Raw genomic sequence first — 19,609 nt, 5'->3', positions numbered from 1 at the left:
TTACATAATATAATATCATTGCATCAAGTTTTGATGTAATACAAACAATATTATGAGATCACATTATTGAAAATCTCTGCATATATTTGGAAGTCTACAATTTAGTTGTTATGCAAATTAAATACGTAATCATAGTGAAATAAAGATGATTATTGTTTACTTCCTTTGTCTTTGGTTATGTAAACATTACCGTATGCAAAAGTGTGTAATATTATGTAAATTATTATTTATTATGCATAGTTGATTATGAATGAACAAAACATCCTACAAGCAGTTCGATTTCACGAGATATTAATAGATTTGAATATTTAGAAATTTAAAACTCAATTTTTTTAACTTACAATTTTTTAAGAATATTCACCTTTGTTTATATTTTCCCTTATGTATGTTACCGACTCCTTTACGGATGGTTAAGGTCCATTTTGACCGACTTTAAAGTTTAAACATATAGATTTTACTAGCGGTCCGCCCCGGCTTCGCCCGTGGTACATATTTCGCAATAAAAAGTGGCCTTATGTCCTTTCTCGGGTATCAAAATATCTCTATACCAAATTTCATGCAAATTGGTTCAGTAGTTAAGGCGTGATTGAGTAACAGACCGACAGACAGAGTTACTTTCGCATTTATAATATTAGTATGGATGTGCTATTTATTAAATAGGTTTGAAGTTGGTGCCGAACATTAAGCACTTAGTATTACGCCCGTGCACCGACATCAAACCTTTTTAATAAATAGCACATATAAATAATATGTAGTAAATAATAATGTCAAATCTTTTTTAAACCTACTTTTCCGTTTTTGAAGTCGGTTGTTTTTAACGCAGTTATTTTTATAAGTGAATATTAAGCTTTCCGTGCGATTAGAGCTTTTTATGAAAATTAAGCTCTCTGTGTGATTAGAGCTTCTTGTGAAAATTAAGCTCTCCGTGCGATTACAGCTTTTTGTGAAAATTAAGCTTTCCGTTCGATTAGAGCTTTTAATGAAAATTAAGCTCTCCGTGCGATTATAGCTTTTTTGAAAATTAAGCCTCCGTGCGATTAGAGCTTTTTGTGAAAATTAAGCTCTCCATGCGATTAGAGCTTTTTGTAAAAATTAAGCTCTCCGTGTGATTAGAGCTTTTGTGAAAATTAAGCTTTCTGTGGGATTAGTTTTTTGTGAAAATTAAGCTCTCCGTGCGATTAGAGCTTTTTTGTGAAAATTTAGCTTTCCGTGCGAATAGAGCTTTTTGTGAAAATTAAGCTCTCCGTGCGATTAGAGCTTTTTGTGAAAATTAAGCTCTCCATGCGATTAGAGCTTTTTGTGAAAATTAAGCTCACCGTGCGATTAGAGCTTTTTGTGAAAATTAAGCTTTCCGTGCGATTAGTTTTTTGTGAAAATTAAGCTCCGTGTGATTAGAGCTTTTTTGTGAAAATTTAGCTTTCCGTGCGAATAGAGCTTTTTGTGAAAATTAAGCTTTCCGTGCGAAAAGAGCTTTTTGTGAAAATTAAGCTCTCCTTGCGATTAGAGCTTTTTGTGAAAATTAAGCTCTCCGTGCGATAAGTTTTTTGTGAAAATTAAGCTCTCCGTGCGATTAGAGCTTTTTTGTGAAAATTTAGCTTTCCGTGCGAATAGAGCTTTTTGTGAAAATAAAGCTCTCCGTGCGATTAGAGCTTTTTGTGAAAATTAAGCTCTCCATGCGATTAGAGCTTTTTGTGAAAATTAAGCTCTCCATGCGATTAGAGCTTTTTGTGAAAATTAAGCTCTCTGTGCGATTAGAGCTTTTTGTGAAAATTAAGCTCTCCGTGCGATTAGAGCTTTTTGTGAAAATTAAGCTTTCCGTGCGATTAGAGCATAATGAGAAAAATTAAGCTCTCCGTGTGATGAGAGTTTTTTGTGAAAATAAAGCTCCGTGCGATTAGAGTTTTTTTGTGAAAATTAAGCTTTCCGTGCGAATAGAGCTTTTTGTGAAAATTAAGCTCTCCATGGGATTAGAGCTCTTTGTGAAAATTAAGCTCTCCGTGCGATTAGAGCTTTTTGTGAAAATTAAGCTTTCCGTGCGATATGAGCTTTTTGTGAAAATTAAGCTCCGTGCGATTAGAGCCTTTAATGAAAATTAAGCTCTCCATGCGATTAGTTTTTAGTGAATATTAAGCTTTCCGTGCGATTAGAGCTTTTTATGAAAATTAAGCTCTCCGTGTGATAAGAGCTTCTTGTGAAAATTAAGCTCTTTGTGTGATTAGAGCTTTTTGTGAAAATTAAGTTTTCCGTGCGATTAGAGCTTTTTGCGAAAATTAAGCTCTACATGCGATTAGAACTTTTTTTGAAAATTAAGCTTTCCGTGCGATTAAAGCTTTTTGTGAAAATGAAGCTCTACGTGCGATTAGAGCTTTTTTGTGAAAATTTAGCTTTCCGTGCGATTAGAGCCTTTAATGAAAATTAAGCTCTCCATGCGATTTTATGCGGTTATTAATTCAGCCGGTATATTTTTTTTTATGTATGTACACCGATTACTCCGAGGTTTCTGAACCGATTTACGTGATTCTTTTTTTGTTCGATGCGGGATGGTGTCGAATTGGTCCCATAATTTTTTTTTTCGGATAGGCCCAGTAGTTTTTATTTTATGAGCATTTTTGTCTGTACTCGATGACTAAGTTGATATGTAGCAAGTAACTTTGATTCACTTCCCGGTAACCGATTGAGCTGAAATTTTGTATACGTATGTAAATTTGATAGCGATGAAACATTATCATGACATGAAGCTGATTTGATGATGGAATCGGAAGGTGGCCATAGGAACTCAGTAATATATTGACTCAACTTTATCGAGTTTGGGCTCGTTTGATTCGTGTTGAAAAATACACTAAAAAGTATTAATTAAAAATAACTGCGTTAAAAACAACCGACTTCAAAAACGGAAAAGTAAGAAATAAAAAAGATTTGATATTATTAACTACTAGTTACTACATAATATTATTGTACATATTTCGCAATAAAAAGTGGCCTATGTCCTTTCTCGGGTATCAAAATATCTCTATACCAAATTTCATGCAAATTGGTTCAGTAGTTAAGGCGTGATTGAGTAACAGACAGACAGACAGAGTTACTTTCGCATTTATAATATTAGTATGGATTCAATGTTATCATCAGGTCAACTTACGATCAGTGACACAATAATTTTATGAGTTCATCTGATGAACACGTGTTTTTTAAACTACAATGACTACATATATTACAATTTGGATAGCCGGTAGTCAAAATAAGAGCATATTCTGAAGCCTCTCACCCGCCTTCTTTCTGCACGTATCGCGATGATATATTCTTAACCCTAGAACTACAACATCCAAATTTAATTAAATGAACCACAACATGGGTCCTGGGTGACCCCAAAATAAAAAAATGATTACTTACAAAATATTAAACTTTAATTAATTTAAACAATTATTACAAGGTTTTTTGGATATTAATGGAATGTTTAAGGGAAAAAAATTTAGTACAAATCTGAAAATCTAGATACAATAGTGACAAATAGGTAACCTGTGTTGTGCACATATTTTTTTTGGAGCACTTTACACATTTCTCTCTGCCCTTCCTATCTTTGGCTCTAGTGCATAAATAGCAGTGGGAACTTGAAGTTGATCGAGCTTGGGCTACCTGAGCACTGTTTTAGTCATCTACTCCCAAAACATGAAGCACTATCACTTTAAGAAATTGGGGCAAATTTTTGACCTCATCAAGGCAGCGTTTCACGTAGGGCTGTACTAATTGAAGGATTAGGTTTCTTAGAAAGTAGTTCCTTTTCAGTTTACTCCTGCGAATGTTTGCCTTGAGTATTACATAGGAATTTACACCTCCAGTTTAACTCGGTTTTTGCGTCGCGTGCGATACCTTTAGGACCTGCAGGTTGATTTATCACGATGTTTCTACTTGCAGTGCGTGTATTAGGAACAGTGAACGGAGTTCTTCGTCAAGTATAACCATTTTGCCCATACAGAAATCAGACAGAAGAACATCATCATCATCTGATCCAGATTTAACATCAAACAAATCATCTTCATCGGAGTGTTCACTTTTTGCAGTTTCAGATCCATCTTCGTCCGAAAAACTGGAGGTTTCACCTTCATATTCCTCCAAAAGTTGCTCAATTTCATTACTTTCAAGGGCTCGTGACGTTGAGGCCATATTGAAAGACTATTCGTGAAATAAACGTGAAATCACACAAAAATAATCACAAAAAAAATAGTTTCGATAACCACAACACGGGTCGCGGGCGACCCCAAACTGCTATATCTCCGAACCTAATGGGCGTGGGCACCCCGCCATGCGTCATGGGCCACTGATTACCAATTACGGAAGGTACCTAGATGCACAATGTTGTAGGTGCAAAAATCGCTAAGTTAAAATAAAAATACGTGTGCGTGGGGTCACCCATGACCCAATGTTGTGGTTCTAGGGTTAAAATTAGGCAAATTAAAAAAAAATACGTATTATTATTGAGAAAACTAATTTCTGTTGGCTTTAACTTTTTCAATAACTATATATTTTCCATTTTTTTTTCTCTGAATGATTTTATAAAATCAGGCTCATAAGACTCATCTTGCCAATTTATGTATTTGTGAAATAGATGTTTATTTAGTATTTTTGTTATAAATGATTTTTTTCTGTATTTCAGGAGTGGTATGGATAAGGAGACGGGGGAAGGCGGTGATGCGACCGCCAAGCCACCGCCCGATGGACAGTTTGATCCCTCTGGACTCTTTGGAGGTAAAAATATGGTTATTATAATAGTTATAATAGATTTTCCGCCTGCGTTTCCAAAGAAAAACCCTTTCGATTAAAGTCAACACCATAGTGCCTTGTTATTTAGATTTCTATGGTTAACACGAATAGACTACAAGCCGGTAATGACCCACTGGAGTGGTGAAAGAGAGGGAATTGCAACTCTCGATTTTTTCCCCTTGTCCCCATGATTTTTGTACGGCGTTGCGGAATAATGGATTAAAAGCAGTATAGAAATAGTATGACACAGATGCCGTACATGGTCAAATGACCAAATTTACCCCCGGTAACTCTCGGAAATTAAATAAAAATTCCGACTTAGTGGACCACCATTTTTGTACGGCACTGAGCGGTTTCTTATTATTTTTAGTGGATCTATCGATGGTTAAGAATGCCGTACAAAAATATATGACCAAAATTCCGAGTCTACCTGTACTTTTGAATTCTCATCTGCACTCAGTTGGACAGCTTACAAGTGAATCTTATTATTTTATGCTCTTCTATCGTTCTAGATATGTCCTCTGGTGGTTCAATTGACCCATATTTTTTTCCTATACCGGTCTAGAACGTATTTCTATTATATCATTTCAACCTTTGTTATTACTTACTCTTACCTCGTCTTGATTGATTTTATGAGTTTCCAATATGTTTATTGTTATGTGTATTTAAGGCGCTACCCGGCAATTTCGACTATGTTCAACCTCTATAAAGTCTGGTACAACATAAAGCACAATACCGAAAAAAATATATAAAATAGGATGGTCTTTGATCTTTAATTGCTCGCAAGGACTTTTTTCCAAAGTTAATAGATTTCTAGAAAAAAAATGTGCCGTGGTCATCGATTTTTCCGCAAATACTCTATAAACTTCGTAACCTGCTGACTTAGAGCTCTGAAAATTTTATGTTTAATAAATTATCAGTTACACAACAGTCCCTGACGAGAATTTTTGTTTCACTGATTGGTATCTTTTTAAATACAAAATGCGAGGAAAAAAGAAGGTGCAGCGGGAGAGGTTTGAGATCCGTCAAGTATGGTCAAGGTTATTAGCGCATGTATAAGCCTTAATAAAATAAAGGGCACCTACAATTGTTTCGCCCGTGGTACCTACAGCTACATGTTTACGTTTTTTTTCATAAGAACCATCCTCGTACTTTAAGGCTGCAGTCTAGCAAAATTGCGTTTTCAACAAGTTATTTGACAATTTTTTTCCGGCTGATGAAATGATAAACTGAATTTTTTTTTCTTGTTTATCAATTAGTGTTATATACGCAATGCGCGTGAATTTTTTCACATTTATAAAGTTACTTTATGTTACCTTAATCAGGCCTTCAAGATAAGTCTCTTTCCCCCAAAATCATTTCGAGCTAAGTTTGTGCACTCACTACGTTGCAACCGATTACAATTTACATAATCTGATCAGCGCATTATTATCCTTATATAGTCGTTATTAAAAACTGCTGAATACAATTGCCGAAAAACTTATGATTTTCTTAATTAGAGCGTTATAAATTCATTAAATTTCCCATTTTTTGCCTTACAAAATCGATTGATAAATACTGCTAAAAGTTATTTTTTCCATTAATTTATTCGAGTTGGTTGAAGACCAATGAGTATTAATCCTTTAAAAAAATTTTTTTTTGAATTTTGATAATTCTTTAAATATTAAAAAAATATTTAAAATAATAAGGAAAAATCCTAGCGAATTTCTTTAGTCGCGCTCCTTGGGCCGGAGCGTTCTGACGTGTGCTCTACGCTCGATTTTCCTTCATACCGAAGTGAAAGTTGCTCTACTTCATTAAATTTAATATTTTTGTTAATTGATTATTTTTATCTTAGTTTTGTGCAAATGTTCGTATTTTTAAACATTTGATTTCGATATGGAAAATAAACGAAAAAAATACGCGTGTAACTACTAGAAAAAAAATTATCTTCGAACATAAAGTTAATGAAACCAAATAGATTGCAAAGGTGATTGGCAACAATTTCTTTATTTTACGGGGTGTCAGTAAAGGGATGTATATATATTTCTTTAAAACTAAAGTAAGCTCATAAATTTTCTTATAATATAATTTTTTTGAAGTTCCAAAAATGTTTATTTTTCGTTTGAGAAATACGAAATATAATATAAACTTGTATTGAGAACTTGAACTTCCCAAGTTCATCCGGGGAAATCCCCATACGGGGAAAATGATTTGTTTACTCCAAAATTGATCCGAGGTGTTTTAATTTTTTCTTCTAGTCATTTTCAACGTAGCGGCATGTTGTTTGATTATTAATTTTGTAACTTAAATACAGGATGTTGGTTTTATATTCTGATCTTACAGACGCGCTGACAAATTTAGTCCACCATTTCTAGTTTAGTCTAACTACAAAACTACCAAAAAACTCTAAGTACCAATATTAAAACGAATGGATTATCATCACATCATCAAAATTCAGTGGGGTTGAGAACTAAACAAACAGAAGTAACAGAGACGCGAAGAATAAAAAAAGAGGACGAAAACGATAATTCGTTGATGCTTTCCCTTTTCGACATATTGTTAGGGTACATCACCAATCTGCAAAAAACAAAACTGATAATTCCCAATTGCTGATTAAAAATGAAAAACAAATAATCGACATCAGTGGTGAAAATTTGCTGATCACAATGAAACATCCTTCAGTGGTAGCAGATTTACTCATTTAAAATGTATCGGTGAACAGCGTAAAGGAGAGGAGGACAGGAAAACATTATGAATGTGGATGGTGGATTGTATACAGGGTGTAAATGTAATCGATAAGTATGTGCAGGCGATTATGACGTTATTATTGCAGGTATCAAAAAACTTAAAACTGATATCGAAATTACTTTACCTAATGAGCAAAATGACAATAATAACTTTTTAAAAGTATAACGAGAAATATCTAAAAAATTTACTTTATACACTCCCATATCAAAAAGGGAAAATGGGACTAGTAGAAGTTAAATGTCTAATTCCGGCAAAAGACATGAATGCGGAAGATGCGGTTAAAAAAATTTAATATTTGAAATACAATGCAAAAAATAACACTTTTGTCATAGATAAGAATCATGACTATTTTTTCCAAATTCAGGGACAACTAAACGTTGCAGAAGCAGAAGTCTGCTTATTTGCTGTTTGGACTGGAGTGAATCATTCGTTAAAAATAGAATATATAAAATAGAATATATAAAAAAGTATGTAACGTAAAAGTATGCAAAATAAAATGATGGACTGATGATGATGGAATGGAATGATGGATGGATTGGATTTTACATAAATTGCCTACTGTCAGAATTGAATGATTCGAGACTTCAGCATTCGATGCCCATCAAGGACCCATCCTATATCATTCAAGCGATTGAAAAAAAAGAGATAAATCCAGTGCAACCGATAAAGCATCAGAATGCTAGCAAAAGATTTATTAGGTTTATCAATATAAATCTATATATGTATTATACATAATACATAATATAATAAATCTGTAGAAGACGCGAAGACTGACATCCGCGCGGACGGAGTCGCGGGCGGAAGCTAGTCAGAAATAAATATCTTTTGTTTTCATTTGCGTATTTTTCTATTTTATAATTTTTTAACACAAACATTACATTTTTTTTATTAAATACAAAATTTGTTTATCCGTTTTATTAGTTAAACTGAACAACTTTCACTAAGAAACTTAGGTCGAAAAAAATGTATAGAGTTATGCATTTTGTATGGAAAGCTTATTTTTTTTATATTTCGTCCAAATTTCTTTGTAAAAGTTGATCAGTTATATAAACATGAAGTTGAAGATATCAATAGAAAGTATTCGCAAATTTTGTGTACTGATAAAAAAAAATCACCCGGTGTAATTTTCACGAAAATTGTTTCAAATTGTCATTTTTGGTACTTATTACGAATATTAAACGAATGATTTAATTTTTAAAAATTAAGTGGAGCAACTTTCCCTTAGTACATTTGTATTATTTACATATAGGATGACAGGATGCATTTGTTTGCACTACTAGACCAAGCCCTTAAGGAATAGATTCCGCAGCGCACGCGATGACAGAATTTTTAAGGAATTTTTTACACCTTGAGCTACATTATTGCATTTTTGGTAAGGATCTCTAATTTTTTTGAAAATGCAATATAGCCTATGTTGCTCAGTGAAGATGCAGCTTTCTACTGGTGAAAGAATTTTCGAAATCGGTCCAGTAGTTTATGCGTGAAAACCATACATACATACATAATTACAAACCTTTCCTCTTTATAATATGTATTAGTATAGATAAAATATGTTCATCTACTTTAAAAGAACGTTGAAAGTGAATACATAAACTTATTTTTAATTAGGACTTATCCTTACATTATGGGTACTAATATCCATAATTTATTACATTCGTAAAACAAAAATTTTTTTTACCGCTTGGTTGCCTGACAGAGATCACTGCTTAGTGATAAGGCCGCCGATTGTATTACATCTTTCTTGTACCATATTTTCTTTCTATTGTTTCCTATTATTTAGTGATTGTAATACAATAAAGTGTAATAAATAAATAAATAAATGTACCTCTATCATTAATTAATTACAAATATGCGATCATAAAAATAGTTTACTATTCCGTTTATTTTATGACAACGACCTTTAATCTAACTAGCTGCTTCGCGCGGTTTCACCCCTGCCTGTGGCTCCACTCCTGTCGGTCGTAGCGTGATGATATATGTATAGCCATTGTTATTTAGATTTATATGTGTATAGCCTATAAGTTATAACCCTCCTCGATAAATGGGCTATGGAAAGAATTTTTCAAATCGGACCAGTAGTTCCTGAGATTAACGCATTCAAACAAACAAACTCTTCAGCTTTATAATATTAGTATAAATCTGTGACTGTTCTAAGTTATTCTAGAATTTTCTATTCGATTATTAATATATGTAAATGGACATTAACTTACTTTAGATGCGTTAATTATAATATACTAAAACCTTCCTCTTGAATCACTCTATCTTAAAAAAAACCGCATCAAAATCCGTTGCGTACTTTTAAAGATTTAAGTATACATGGAGAACTACAACACTACCTACTTAGGTACAGCTATTCCTACAATCAATATCAACTTACAGACATATTACATGTCACAGCAATGTAACATAAATTAGTCATAATAAAGACTTCCTGAAAAAGACATATTCGCCAAAATAGCCTTGTCACTGTATCGCTCCTTACACGACCATGTCAATGTGTGCCAACTAAAGAATTTATGGGGTACATCCACGATGCACGCGGCATACAAAAATGCACTCTTTTGCCTATATAATAAAGTCTAATATCAATCACCGCTCAAACACCATAAGTAAAACCGACGCAGGTTATTGAACTTGTACATTGCGAGAAATGTATTTGCTGATTGAGTAATCTCTATTGCTAAGCAATAAGGTTGATTTTTGATTGATACATAGTTTAGGTAGTTACGGAATCGATGGCTGTTGATTTTCAGATGTATCATCTTTTGTCTGATTCTACGGTTGCAATTGAGGAAAGTAAATTATATTTGTATTGATCAAATTGGCGAATATAATATGTATGTTAATATTATAAAGAGGTATTTGATTGTTGACTCGAAAATTTAGAATTGTTGTGTTTGTTTATCTATTGGTTTGTCTCGTCGAAAAATAGTTAAAATACTTACTCTATAAATGAAGACTTACATACTTTTATCACGGTCTTTTATGTTTAAAAATAACCAATAGTTTCTCTGTTTGTTTTTATAGTATTGAATAAACTTTAAAAAACCTTTTTTATTTATGTAAACATAACATATGTTTATATAAGTACATAGTTTAATATACCTTTTCAGAGTACATAATATCTCCAATACAAGAAAAAAAAACTCGATAATAATCTTAATACATATATATAAATCTCGTGTCACATTGTTTGTCCTCAATGGACTCCTAAACCACTTAACCGATTATAATAAAATTCGCACACCATGTGCAGTTCGATCCAACTTGAGAGATAGGATAGGTTTTATCCCGGAAATCCCACGGGAAAGGGAACTATGCGGGGTTTTCTCTGAAAACGCGGGCGAAGCCGCGGGCGGAAAGCTAGTTACTGTATAGAAAAGAACCATTAACCATATCACCGTTTTTAACGCTTTATTACACGATTTTTTTATACGCATTGCTTTATATTGTAAAAGTAGTTTTAAGCACTTAACAAGTCAGTATTTTTAATTAATTTATTTTACATTTATACAGTACATTTCTTTTGTGTGTATCTGCATAATCGTAACACAATCGATATTTCTAAATTAACAAGTAACTCCATTGCCCTTGTATTCAATATAATTTTAAATTCCTTATGTCAATATTAAATAATAATTAATAACTATATTTCAAATTACTATTGAACCTTTATATGTACTATATCGAGAAGGTACAGGCTGCTGAAACAGGGAAAGCTACATTAGGTACCATATTTTGTGTAATGTCCCTTGTTCCATCACATTATCAATTATTATTAATCTTGTTCAATGAATGATTTTATTTTTATTGTATTTCAGCGTACTGGGGTCGCGATGGCGGCAGCGGGGCAGCACAAGCACAAGCGCAGGCACAAGCGCAGGCCGCTCTGTTCGGCTTCGGGTCGCGCTACCCGCCGCCGACCACGCTGGGGGTCGCTGCTAACCAGGCCGCTTCGTTGGGGCTGCATCCCGCTGCGAGTGAGAATTGTTATATAATAATTAATAATAATAATTTATTTATTGACGTGACAACGTCTTATAATTCGATAGCGCCGGCTGCACGCACGAAAAAACATGACTCATGCGGCGTTACCTCGCTCTGAGGCGTTCCATGTGGCTTGAAGTGCGAGCGAGAGCGCGGAACGAGTGACAAAGAAGCACAATCGGACGTTGTCACGTTCAAATATCGTCAGTAAACGGACTTTACAGATAACCAATTTTTTATTGAAACATCATTGGTCCACTTGTTAGTAACAATATTCTTATACCTATGTTAGTAACAATACATAATTTTATTCTAGTCAATATGATATTATATGTACATAGTAATAGGTCTATAACACCTTAAAACATTGTTTGTTTGAATGCTCTAATCGCCTGAACTACGAATGATTTCATTTTCAAGTAATTTTTACGGTTGAGTATGTAATACTGTCTTGGTATCAGTTATTTGATTGAAAGTGTTTTCTCTGGAACTTCTATTTCTGTTTTTAAAACATAATACATATGTATATAATAAATAATAACACACCGTGTTAGCACAGCTTGAATTATAGGTTTAATTTCTTAAAGTTTTAACATTAAGTTAATTATGCAGTTTTCTAAACAAGTGCACGAAAATTTTATTTTATTTGAGCGTTAATAGACACTTTCAATCCCGACCATTTATAAACATAATCAAGTAACTTAAGAATTTATGTATTGTGATCTTAATAAAGATTTATTTAATTAATTTCAGGTGCAGCCTGGTGGTCCATGGCATCACATCTCGCGGCACAAGATTACTTAGCACGGTTACAAGCATCTGGGCTCAACTTCCCCCCACTTGGTGACCCGTATGCAACACTATCCGCCCTATCTGGGGGAGCCAAGCCGAAACAGCACAAACAGACTGGACGGAATGAGAGGTGAGCTTCTAGAACGTTCTAGAACATTCTAGAATGTTTGGTAGTGGAAAGTATTACGATAAATAGTGATTACAAGCGTCTGGGTTGAACTTCCCCCCACTTGGCGATCTGTATGCAACGCTATACATATATAATACGGCACAGCATGATAAAATGAATGGAATGGAATGAGAGATGAGCTTCTAGAAATTTCTAGAATATTTTTATTTGGCGTAAAATAGTAACACGTGAATCTTACTGCTTAACATGTACGGCAACGTCGCGCTCAACGTTGTCAGTACACGACGTTGCCAGTTGGCGCGCAAATTAACAATCCTCAAATGAGAACTTTTCATATGTTTATAAACAAGTTGTTAAACAAATGCTAGGTTATTTAATGTTATTGAAATATAGTTAAAAATATTGATACTTAATAAACTTATTTTACTACTGAACTAAACTATTTCCATGTGGACATAGTCACGGTCTAAACCTAACATTAAAAATAATTAATAATTATCATTCTACTAATTTGGAACTATGCAGTTACATTTCATAAGTTCCTATAACATACACACAAAAGTCTATTATACCCGGCGCGGCCTAAGATGATCCCTATGACACTGACAGTTATTCTCAAGAGACAAACTTGTAATGGCGTCACCATTAAATTAGAAACGTATTGGAGGCGTCTAAAAATGGCATTTATTAATTTTTACGTAGCTTTATGCCATTATAATGATATTCCGTTGGAATTATAACAATTCTTAACATTTACGAGAAATTATATCAATCTGACTTTACGTTTACGTCCTTCAAAACTTACATCGTTGGCATTTATCGACTAGTGCGGAAAGTATCGATAAACAAATTTCGATAATGGAAACGAGTTCACATTTTTTCCATGATTAAGCTATAGTTCATTCTCTATTGAATGGAACAGAAGATCGCAGCATAATTAATTAATTAATTACCGTTCGCGTTAATTTACTTACCTATGATAATATAAGTTCTTTAGAAAAATTAAATGGGGGATTCCATTTTCATGATAAAATAATATACACTGTGTTAAACGGGTTAAAGATTACGAGAAAATGATAAGGTGCATTTTTATGTTTTGGAAAACTTTCGTTTTACTTAGCGTTTCGTTTACATAATAGACGTTAAAAATTCATTTTATAATATTTGTAAAACATGTTTACCGACGTGGCTGAATGCAAACCACGCCTTAGCCTATAAAATAGTAAAGTATCGACACGATCCATCATACGAGCAATCACTAAGACGAACTGTCATAGGGATCATCTTAGGCCGCGCCGGGTATAGTTATTTGTTTTGCATTGTTTTTCAATTAGACTATAAATGCGAAAGTTTGTGAGGATGTGTATGTGTGTGTTTGTTACTCTTTCACGCAAATACTACTGAACCGATTACAATGATATTTAGCACACATATAGAGGGTAACTTGGATTAACACATAGAATAGGTTTTATCCCGGAAATACCAAGAGAACGGGAACTGCCAGTTTTTTTTTGAAAACGCGGGGGAAGCCGCGGGCGGAAATCTAGTGTTCATGCAATATAAAATCAATAAAAACGTTCACTATAAACTAAGTAAATATAATAATGCCCATATTAATGTTTCAGGTCAGGAAGATCGAGTACATCATCAAGTGTGTCGAATAAAGACAAAAGTCCATCAACTAGTACCAATTCACAGCATAATATGAGTGATTGGGGTATGTATTCATTTTTAAATCAAAATTTAATCTATATTCTATACTAATATTAATTATATTTACCGCCTCCTTGGTACAGTGGTTGAGGCGTGAGCGTAGCACCGAGGGGTCCTGGGTTCGATTCCCGGTGGAGACGAAGAAAAAAAAAAGATGTCTCGGTCTGGCAGGACACAGAAGGCTGATCACCTACTTGTCCCTAAAGAAAATCGATCAGTGAAACAGATGTATAATGCCTCTGCCCCTTACCCCACTTGGCGACATGGGACTTCACGATACTAATATTATAAAGCAGAAGAGTTTATTTGTTTGGTCTATCGGTGCTACTGGTCCGATTTGCTTTATTTTCCCTAATAATAATTAACATTACAGCATCAACATACGGCTTCCCAAAAACATCATCGCCGTCCACAATGGCATCTCAATCACTATCAAGCCTCGCTTCACTCAATAACTTAGCGCAGCAGCCCTTGCAGAGTAAGCCGGTTAGCAAGCCTCAAGCACCGCCTAGCAGTGAGTTTTTGATTTTTATATGTTACTAGCTTTCCCGGCGCGTATTTCCAAACTATACAAGGCCAGCACGCAACGGTGTGAAACTAATCACGTATAGTTTGGAAATAACTTTTTTACAAAGTTCTTCCAATCTATACAACAGTAGTATATATTGTAATCACAGACTTACTAACAGCATTACAATATATACACGAGCAGTTTCCTATGGTTGCGTTCTGGCTATGTATAGTTTGGAAAGACGCTTTCCCGGCAAACGTTGTTCTGCTTTACTCCTATCACTTAAGGGTATGAAAAATAGATGTTGGCCGATTCTCAGACCTACCCGATATGCACAGAAAATTTCATGAGAATCGGTCCACCTGTTTTGGAGGAGTATGGTAACTAACATTGTGACACGGGAATTTTGTATTGTAATTAGATAAAAATATTTTTTTCAGGAAAATAAAGTGACCTTGAGTAAAAACTTTTAATTAGTGTAATTTTAATGTCCCCTTTTGCTTTCCGATAAACTGATAGCCTAATACATACTATAAAATATAAAATATGTATAAATATTTCAGGGCATTTTTTGCACATGGCATGATTGGATCCCATACTAAGCTTTCATTTGTGTTATAGAAACCAAATAGCTGTTAGACATACATATATAAATTTAAATTAATACTTATATAGATAATTAACACCCAACCAAAGAGCAAACATTGATGTTGATCACACAAATATTAATTGTCCTGGGTGGAAATTGAACCAGGGTCACTACCAACCAAGCTATCCAGTCAATTATAAAATTACTTATTACCTATTTGTGGTTTTTTTCAGACACATAAGCAAAATTTTTATTTAAATTAAATCTATTTTGGGGATATAACAATTTTAAAATTTACTAATAGTTTAATTATTCATCATACACTAAGAAGGGATATTTCGCATGTTGTGTAGTGTGTACCTATGTAATTTTTACTACTTTTAAAACAGATGTGCACATTCAATTCTCACAATTTATTTATAAATATATTTTAAGTAATTGCAGATATATAACCTACAACTTACCTCATCTATTCTTCTTACAAGTACAAACAGAACTAACCATTATATTTTTCACAGGAAAATCGTCATCAATGAAAGACAAGGAGCGTGACTTGTCAGTACTACGCAGCGAGTTGATGTTGGCTCAAGCGGCTGCTCAGGGAGCTTATCACGCAGCAGTAGCGGCTGCTGCTAAGGGGAAGGTACTAAATAAATAAATTAATAAAGCTTATCTATATATGTATATAAAATTCAAAGGTGACTGATATAGTGATCTATCAACGCACAGCCCAAACCACTGGACGTATCCGGTATCGGGCTGAAATTTGGCATGCAGGTAGATGTTAGGACGTAGGCATCCGCTAAGAAAGGATTTCCCGAAATTCTTGCGGGAACGGGGAAAAACGGGGATGCACGTACAAAGTCGTGGGCGGAAGCTAGTATAATATATAAGCTCGCGTTAAGAAGTATTATTATGAATTAGGTATCTTTTTTTTATTTTATATCCTTCAGGGTAGGATTGATCAAAATCGGATGCCTATGTCATAAAATCTATTTCATAAACTTTCAGCCCCTATTTTATCCCCCTAGGAATGGAATTTAATAGATTTATGTATGAAAAGTCAGCCCAATCGGTTGAAAATTGACAGTTTCATACAAACTTCCATCCCCTATTTTATCCCCTTGGAGGTAATATTGATCAAAATCCTTCAGTCCAATCCAAAATGTCATATATATTTAGACTAGCGGTCCGCCCCGGCTTCGCCCGTGGAACATATTAAGGTTTTCTCTCCATAAGAACCATCCTCGTACTTCAAGGAATATTATAAAAAAAGAATTAACGATTATTCATTGCTACTCCACTCCTATTGGTCGATGTTATATAGCCTGTATATTTTATTTATTTATTTATATTTACGCAAAAACACAGGCACTAACTAGTTTTATTTCGTCCTGGAGAACCACTATATCTATTATAAATATCGCATTAAATCCGTTGCTAATTTTTGTTTTTTACAACATTTTTATTTTGTTTCAGAATATGCCGCTATATCCATTTGGAATGCCGGGCTCTGATAAGGATCGTCGTGGACTCGACTCGCTAGCTGGATTACCGCATAACTTGCTTAGGTATTACTTTATATAATTTAAAATTACTGAGTGTTATTTAAGTATTTGATTGCAAAATAATGTAGAAGGAAAAAGTGATGATTTTCATTCCCTAAATTATAATTAGTTTCTGTTAAAAATAATGAATTTTGAAGTTAGAGTAAACAAAGAGAGAAATAAAGCAGTGATGTTTGAACACTGTTTTCATTTTTATCAAATGTATTGTATATTTGAAATTGTAATATTGATCTAAAAGTTTCATAAAGAGGTGATTGTTTATTTAGCATGTAATTACATATATTTCCAAATATAATAAACATTATAGTATCTACTTATATCTATAGTACCTTTTGTAGAAAAACAATTATTGAATGTTATTTCTTCTTTAGTGCTGCATTGGAAGGAGGGTATGATTAAAAACAACATAATTTTTAGTTAATTATATCAATAGTATTATTATATTTTATTCAACTATATTTTCTTATGCCTTATAGTGGCTAAATTATTTTTGGAATTATTCTTGTTTTGAAGATTTTGTTTAATATTTACGTTGTTTTATTTTAAATAATCTTATAATTGACTTATTAATCAGGTAAATGTATAATAACAAATTATTTTTGTTTTTAGTGACCCGGCGTCGGTGTTGGGTGGAGTACGACTGCCCCCTGATACTGAAATTATTAAATATACCTCCTCTTTAACTGGGCCTAAGGTAAATAATATTATTTACTAAGTATTTCTTAATTTCTACGAAAGAAGATATATTTTTAAAGCGACACATAATTAGGTATAATATTTCACACTACAAAAAAACATATGTATATAGCCCCTCTAGTCGAATCAATATGTTATCCTTAAGTTCGATAAATAATTTAAATGTTTATAATTTATATGTTTCGTAAATTCGGCAAATTTAATTCAGTTTCTGCATATGAGTTTATGCAACAAAAAAACTAATGTTTCCGTTATAAATTTGATATTTTCTACCTATATACTTTCCTTATAATATTTAGCTATTGCATAGCTTCTATCGCGGACCTTGAGCGCGGGGACCGAATCGAGAAATTCCGTAACGAAAAATACTCACGCTCCCCACGGGGACGGACACGGAGGTGTTGCTCCACCACCGAAGTGGTTTTTTTTATTTTAATAATATAATTTAAATATATATTTTCCTATATAATATTATTAATTCATATATGTTTATCTAGGTACCAGCGGGGTCAACGAACCGCGGCCGTAAGAAGACGATATCTCTCGACCCACCGCATGTATCTTTGCATCCTTCAAGTGATAGAAGCACGCCTTTACCCAACAAGCGACAAAAAGTGGTATGGTTTTATAATAATTATTTTTAATATCATAGAGAAGTAAATAAACGGCCTTACTAATAAAAAGTTAAACAATGGATAATTTTCTACCATTTTCTACCATAGATGTGTCTTGCTCACATGAAACGTCAATCATAAAAACAAGACAGGTTATTGCAATAACTAATCCATTGCAAAGCGAATGGGTAACATTTTATTAGTAAGACCGTTAATGTATGTGTAGAGAATTAAAGCTTCTTTGTAAAACTCAAACTCAAACATTTATTTATTCAATTAGACTTCTTCTAGAAGCACTTTTGAAACATTACATATTTTTAACATTTACCACCGATTCGGAAAGCAGTATCTATGGAGAAGAACCGACGAGAAACTCCATAGTTGCTCTTTTAACTAATATAAAATAATAACATTATGCTGGAAAACAATTTTTATGTATGATTGGCAATTTTTGAGCAGACTGTGTATTAAAACGATTGTATTGTGAAAAATATTTCGAATTGCCACTTAAAAATTGAAATTTTAAATGATTCATTGCATTTTATTACATTGCAAAAATTGTTATTTTTTGTCTTTTAAAAAGTGACTTGGTAACGGATTTTAAATACGAATTATTCATTATACAGCCTCTTCGTCGATAAGCAATAATTAATAATACTTATCGTGACGTTAACGTAAAAATCTTGTTAAATTCTGTTAAAAAATTTTAAATGCTACAGAAAAATCAAAGATAAGTACAAATAAAATTAAATATTATTTTCATTAATTACAGGACGAGTATGGCAATTCCCGATCATCGGTAGAAGTAATCAGGTTGCCAAATAAGCCGGATCGAAGTAACTCCCTTTCTGCTACTCCACCTCCCAATTTATCTGATTATGCAGGTATTTATTTAATAATTTATTATTAAAATGTAAAACTTATCTATACTAATATAAAGCTGAAGAGTTTGTTTGTTTGAACGCGCTATAATCTCAGGAACTACTGGTCCGATTTGAAAAATTCTTTCGGTGTTAGAGCTCATTCATCGAGGAAGGCTAAGGCCAAGAGGAGTGGAGCCACGCGGGTGAAACCGCGGGGCACAGCTAGTTACTGATAAATTTGTTTTGGAAGAGATATTATATACAATGGCCATGTAATAGTATTGATGAATGGGTGGATGCATGTATGTATGTATTACTAGATTTCCGCCCGCGGCTTCGCCCGCGTTTGCAAAGGAAAACCCGCATAGTTCCCGTTCCCGTGGGATTTCTGGGATAAAAACTATCCTATGTGTTAATCCAAGTTACCCTCTATATGTGTGCTAAATTTCATTGTAATCGGTTCAGTAGTTTTTACGTGAAAGAGTAACAAACATCCATACATCCACACATCCATACATCCTTACAAACTTTCGCCTTTATAATATATATTAGATATTAGAATAGAATATTAGATATTAGATGAACGTTTATTATGATTTTATTAAAATAAAATCTTTTGCTTAGCTTCACTCGCGGAAGTATTATTATCCCACCAAAAACA

At 33.5% G+C, this 19,609-nt stretch overlaps 1 protein-coding gene across 1 annotated transcript in view; it reads left to right on the top strand.

Annotated features, from left to right (window-relative positions):
* The window catches only part of LOC149476336 (uncharacterized), a 91,005-nt gene that overhangs the window by 19,761 nt on the left and 51,635 nt on the right, over positions 1-19,609 (top strand). Inside the window, exons 3-12 of the mRNA XM_089712397.1 lie at positions 4,649-4,740; positions 11,307-11,465; positions 12,226-12,394; positions 14,020-14,111; positions 14,481-14,621; positions 15,726-15,850; positions 16,687-16,778; positions 17,385-17,469; positions 17,969-18,088; positions 18,858-18,969. Of these exons, the coding sequence (XP_089568523.1) occupies positions 4,656-4,740; positions 11,307-11,465; positions 12,226-12,394; positions 14,020-14,111; positions 14,481-14,621; positions 15,726-15,850; positions 16,687-16,778; positions 17,385-17,469; positions 17,969-18,088; positions 18,858-18,969 (1,180 nt within the window). The 5' untranslated portion in view covers positions 4,649-4,655. The remainder of the gene's footprint in view (positions 1-4,648; positions 4,741-11,306; positions 11,466-12,225; positions 12,395-14,019; positions 14,112-14,480; positions 14,622-15,725; positions 15,851-16,686; positions 16,779-17,384; positions 17,470-17,968; positions 18,089-18,857; positions 18,970-19,609) is intronic.

This window comes from Colias philodice, chromosome 28, assembly GCF_061535455.1.
Source record: "Colias philodice isolate Cphi_HAF_F1 chromosome 28, ilColPhil1 Martin Lab GWU primary, whole genome shotgun sequence".
Classification (NCBI taxonomy): Eukaryota; Metazoa; Arthropoda; class Insecta; order Lepidoptera; family Pieridae; genus Colias; species Colias philodice.
The sequence above is the reverse complement of the archived record's forward strand: the minus strand, read 5'-3'. Positions and strand labels throughout refer to the sequence as shown.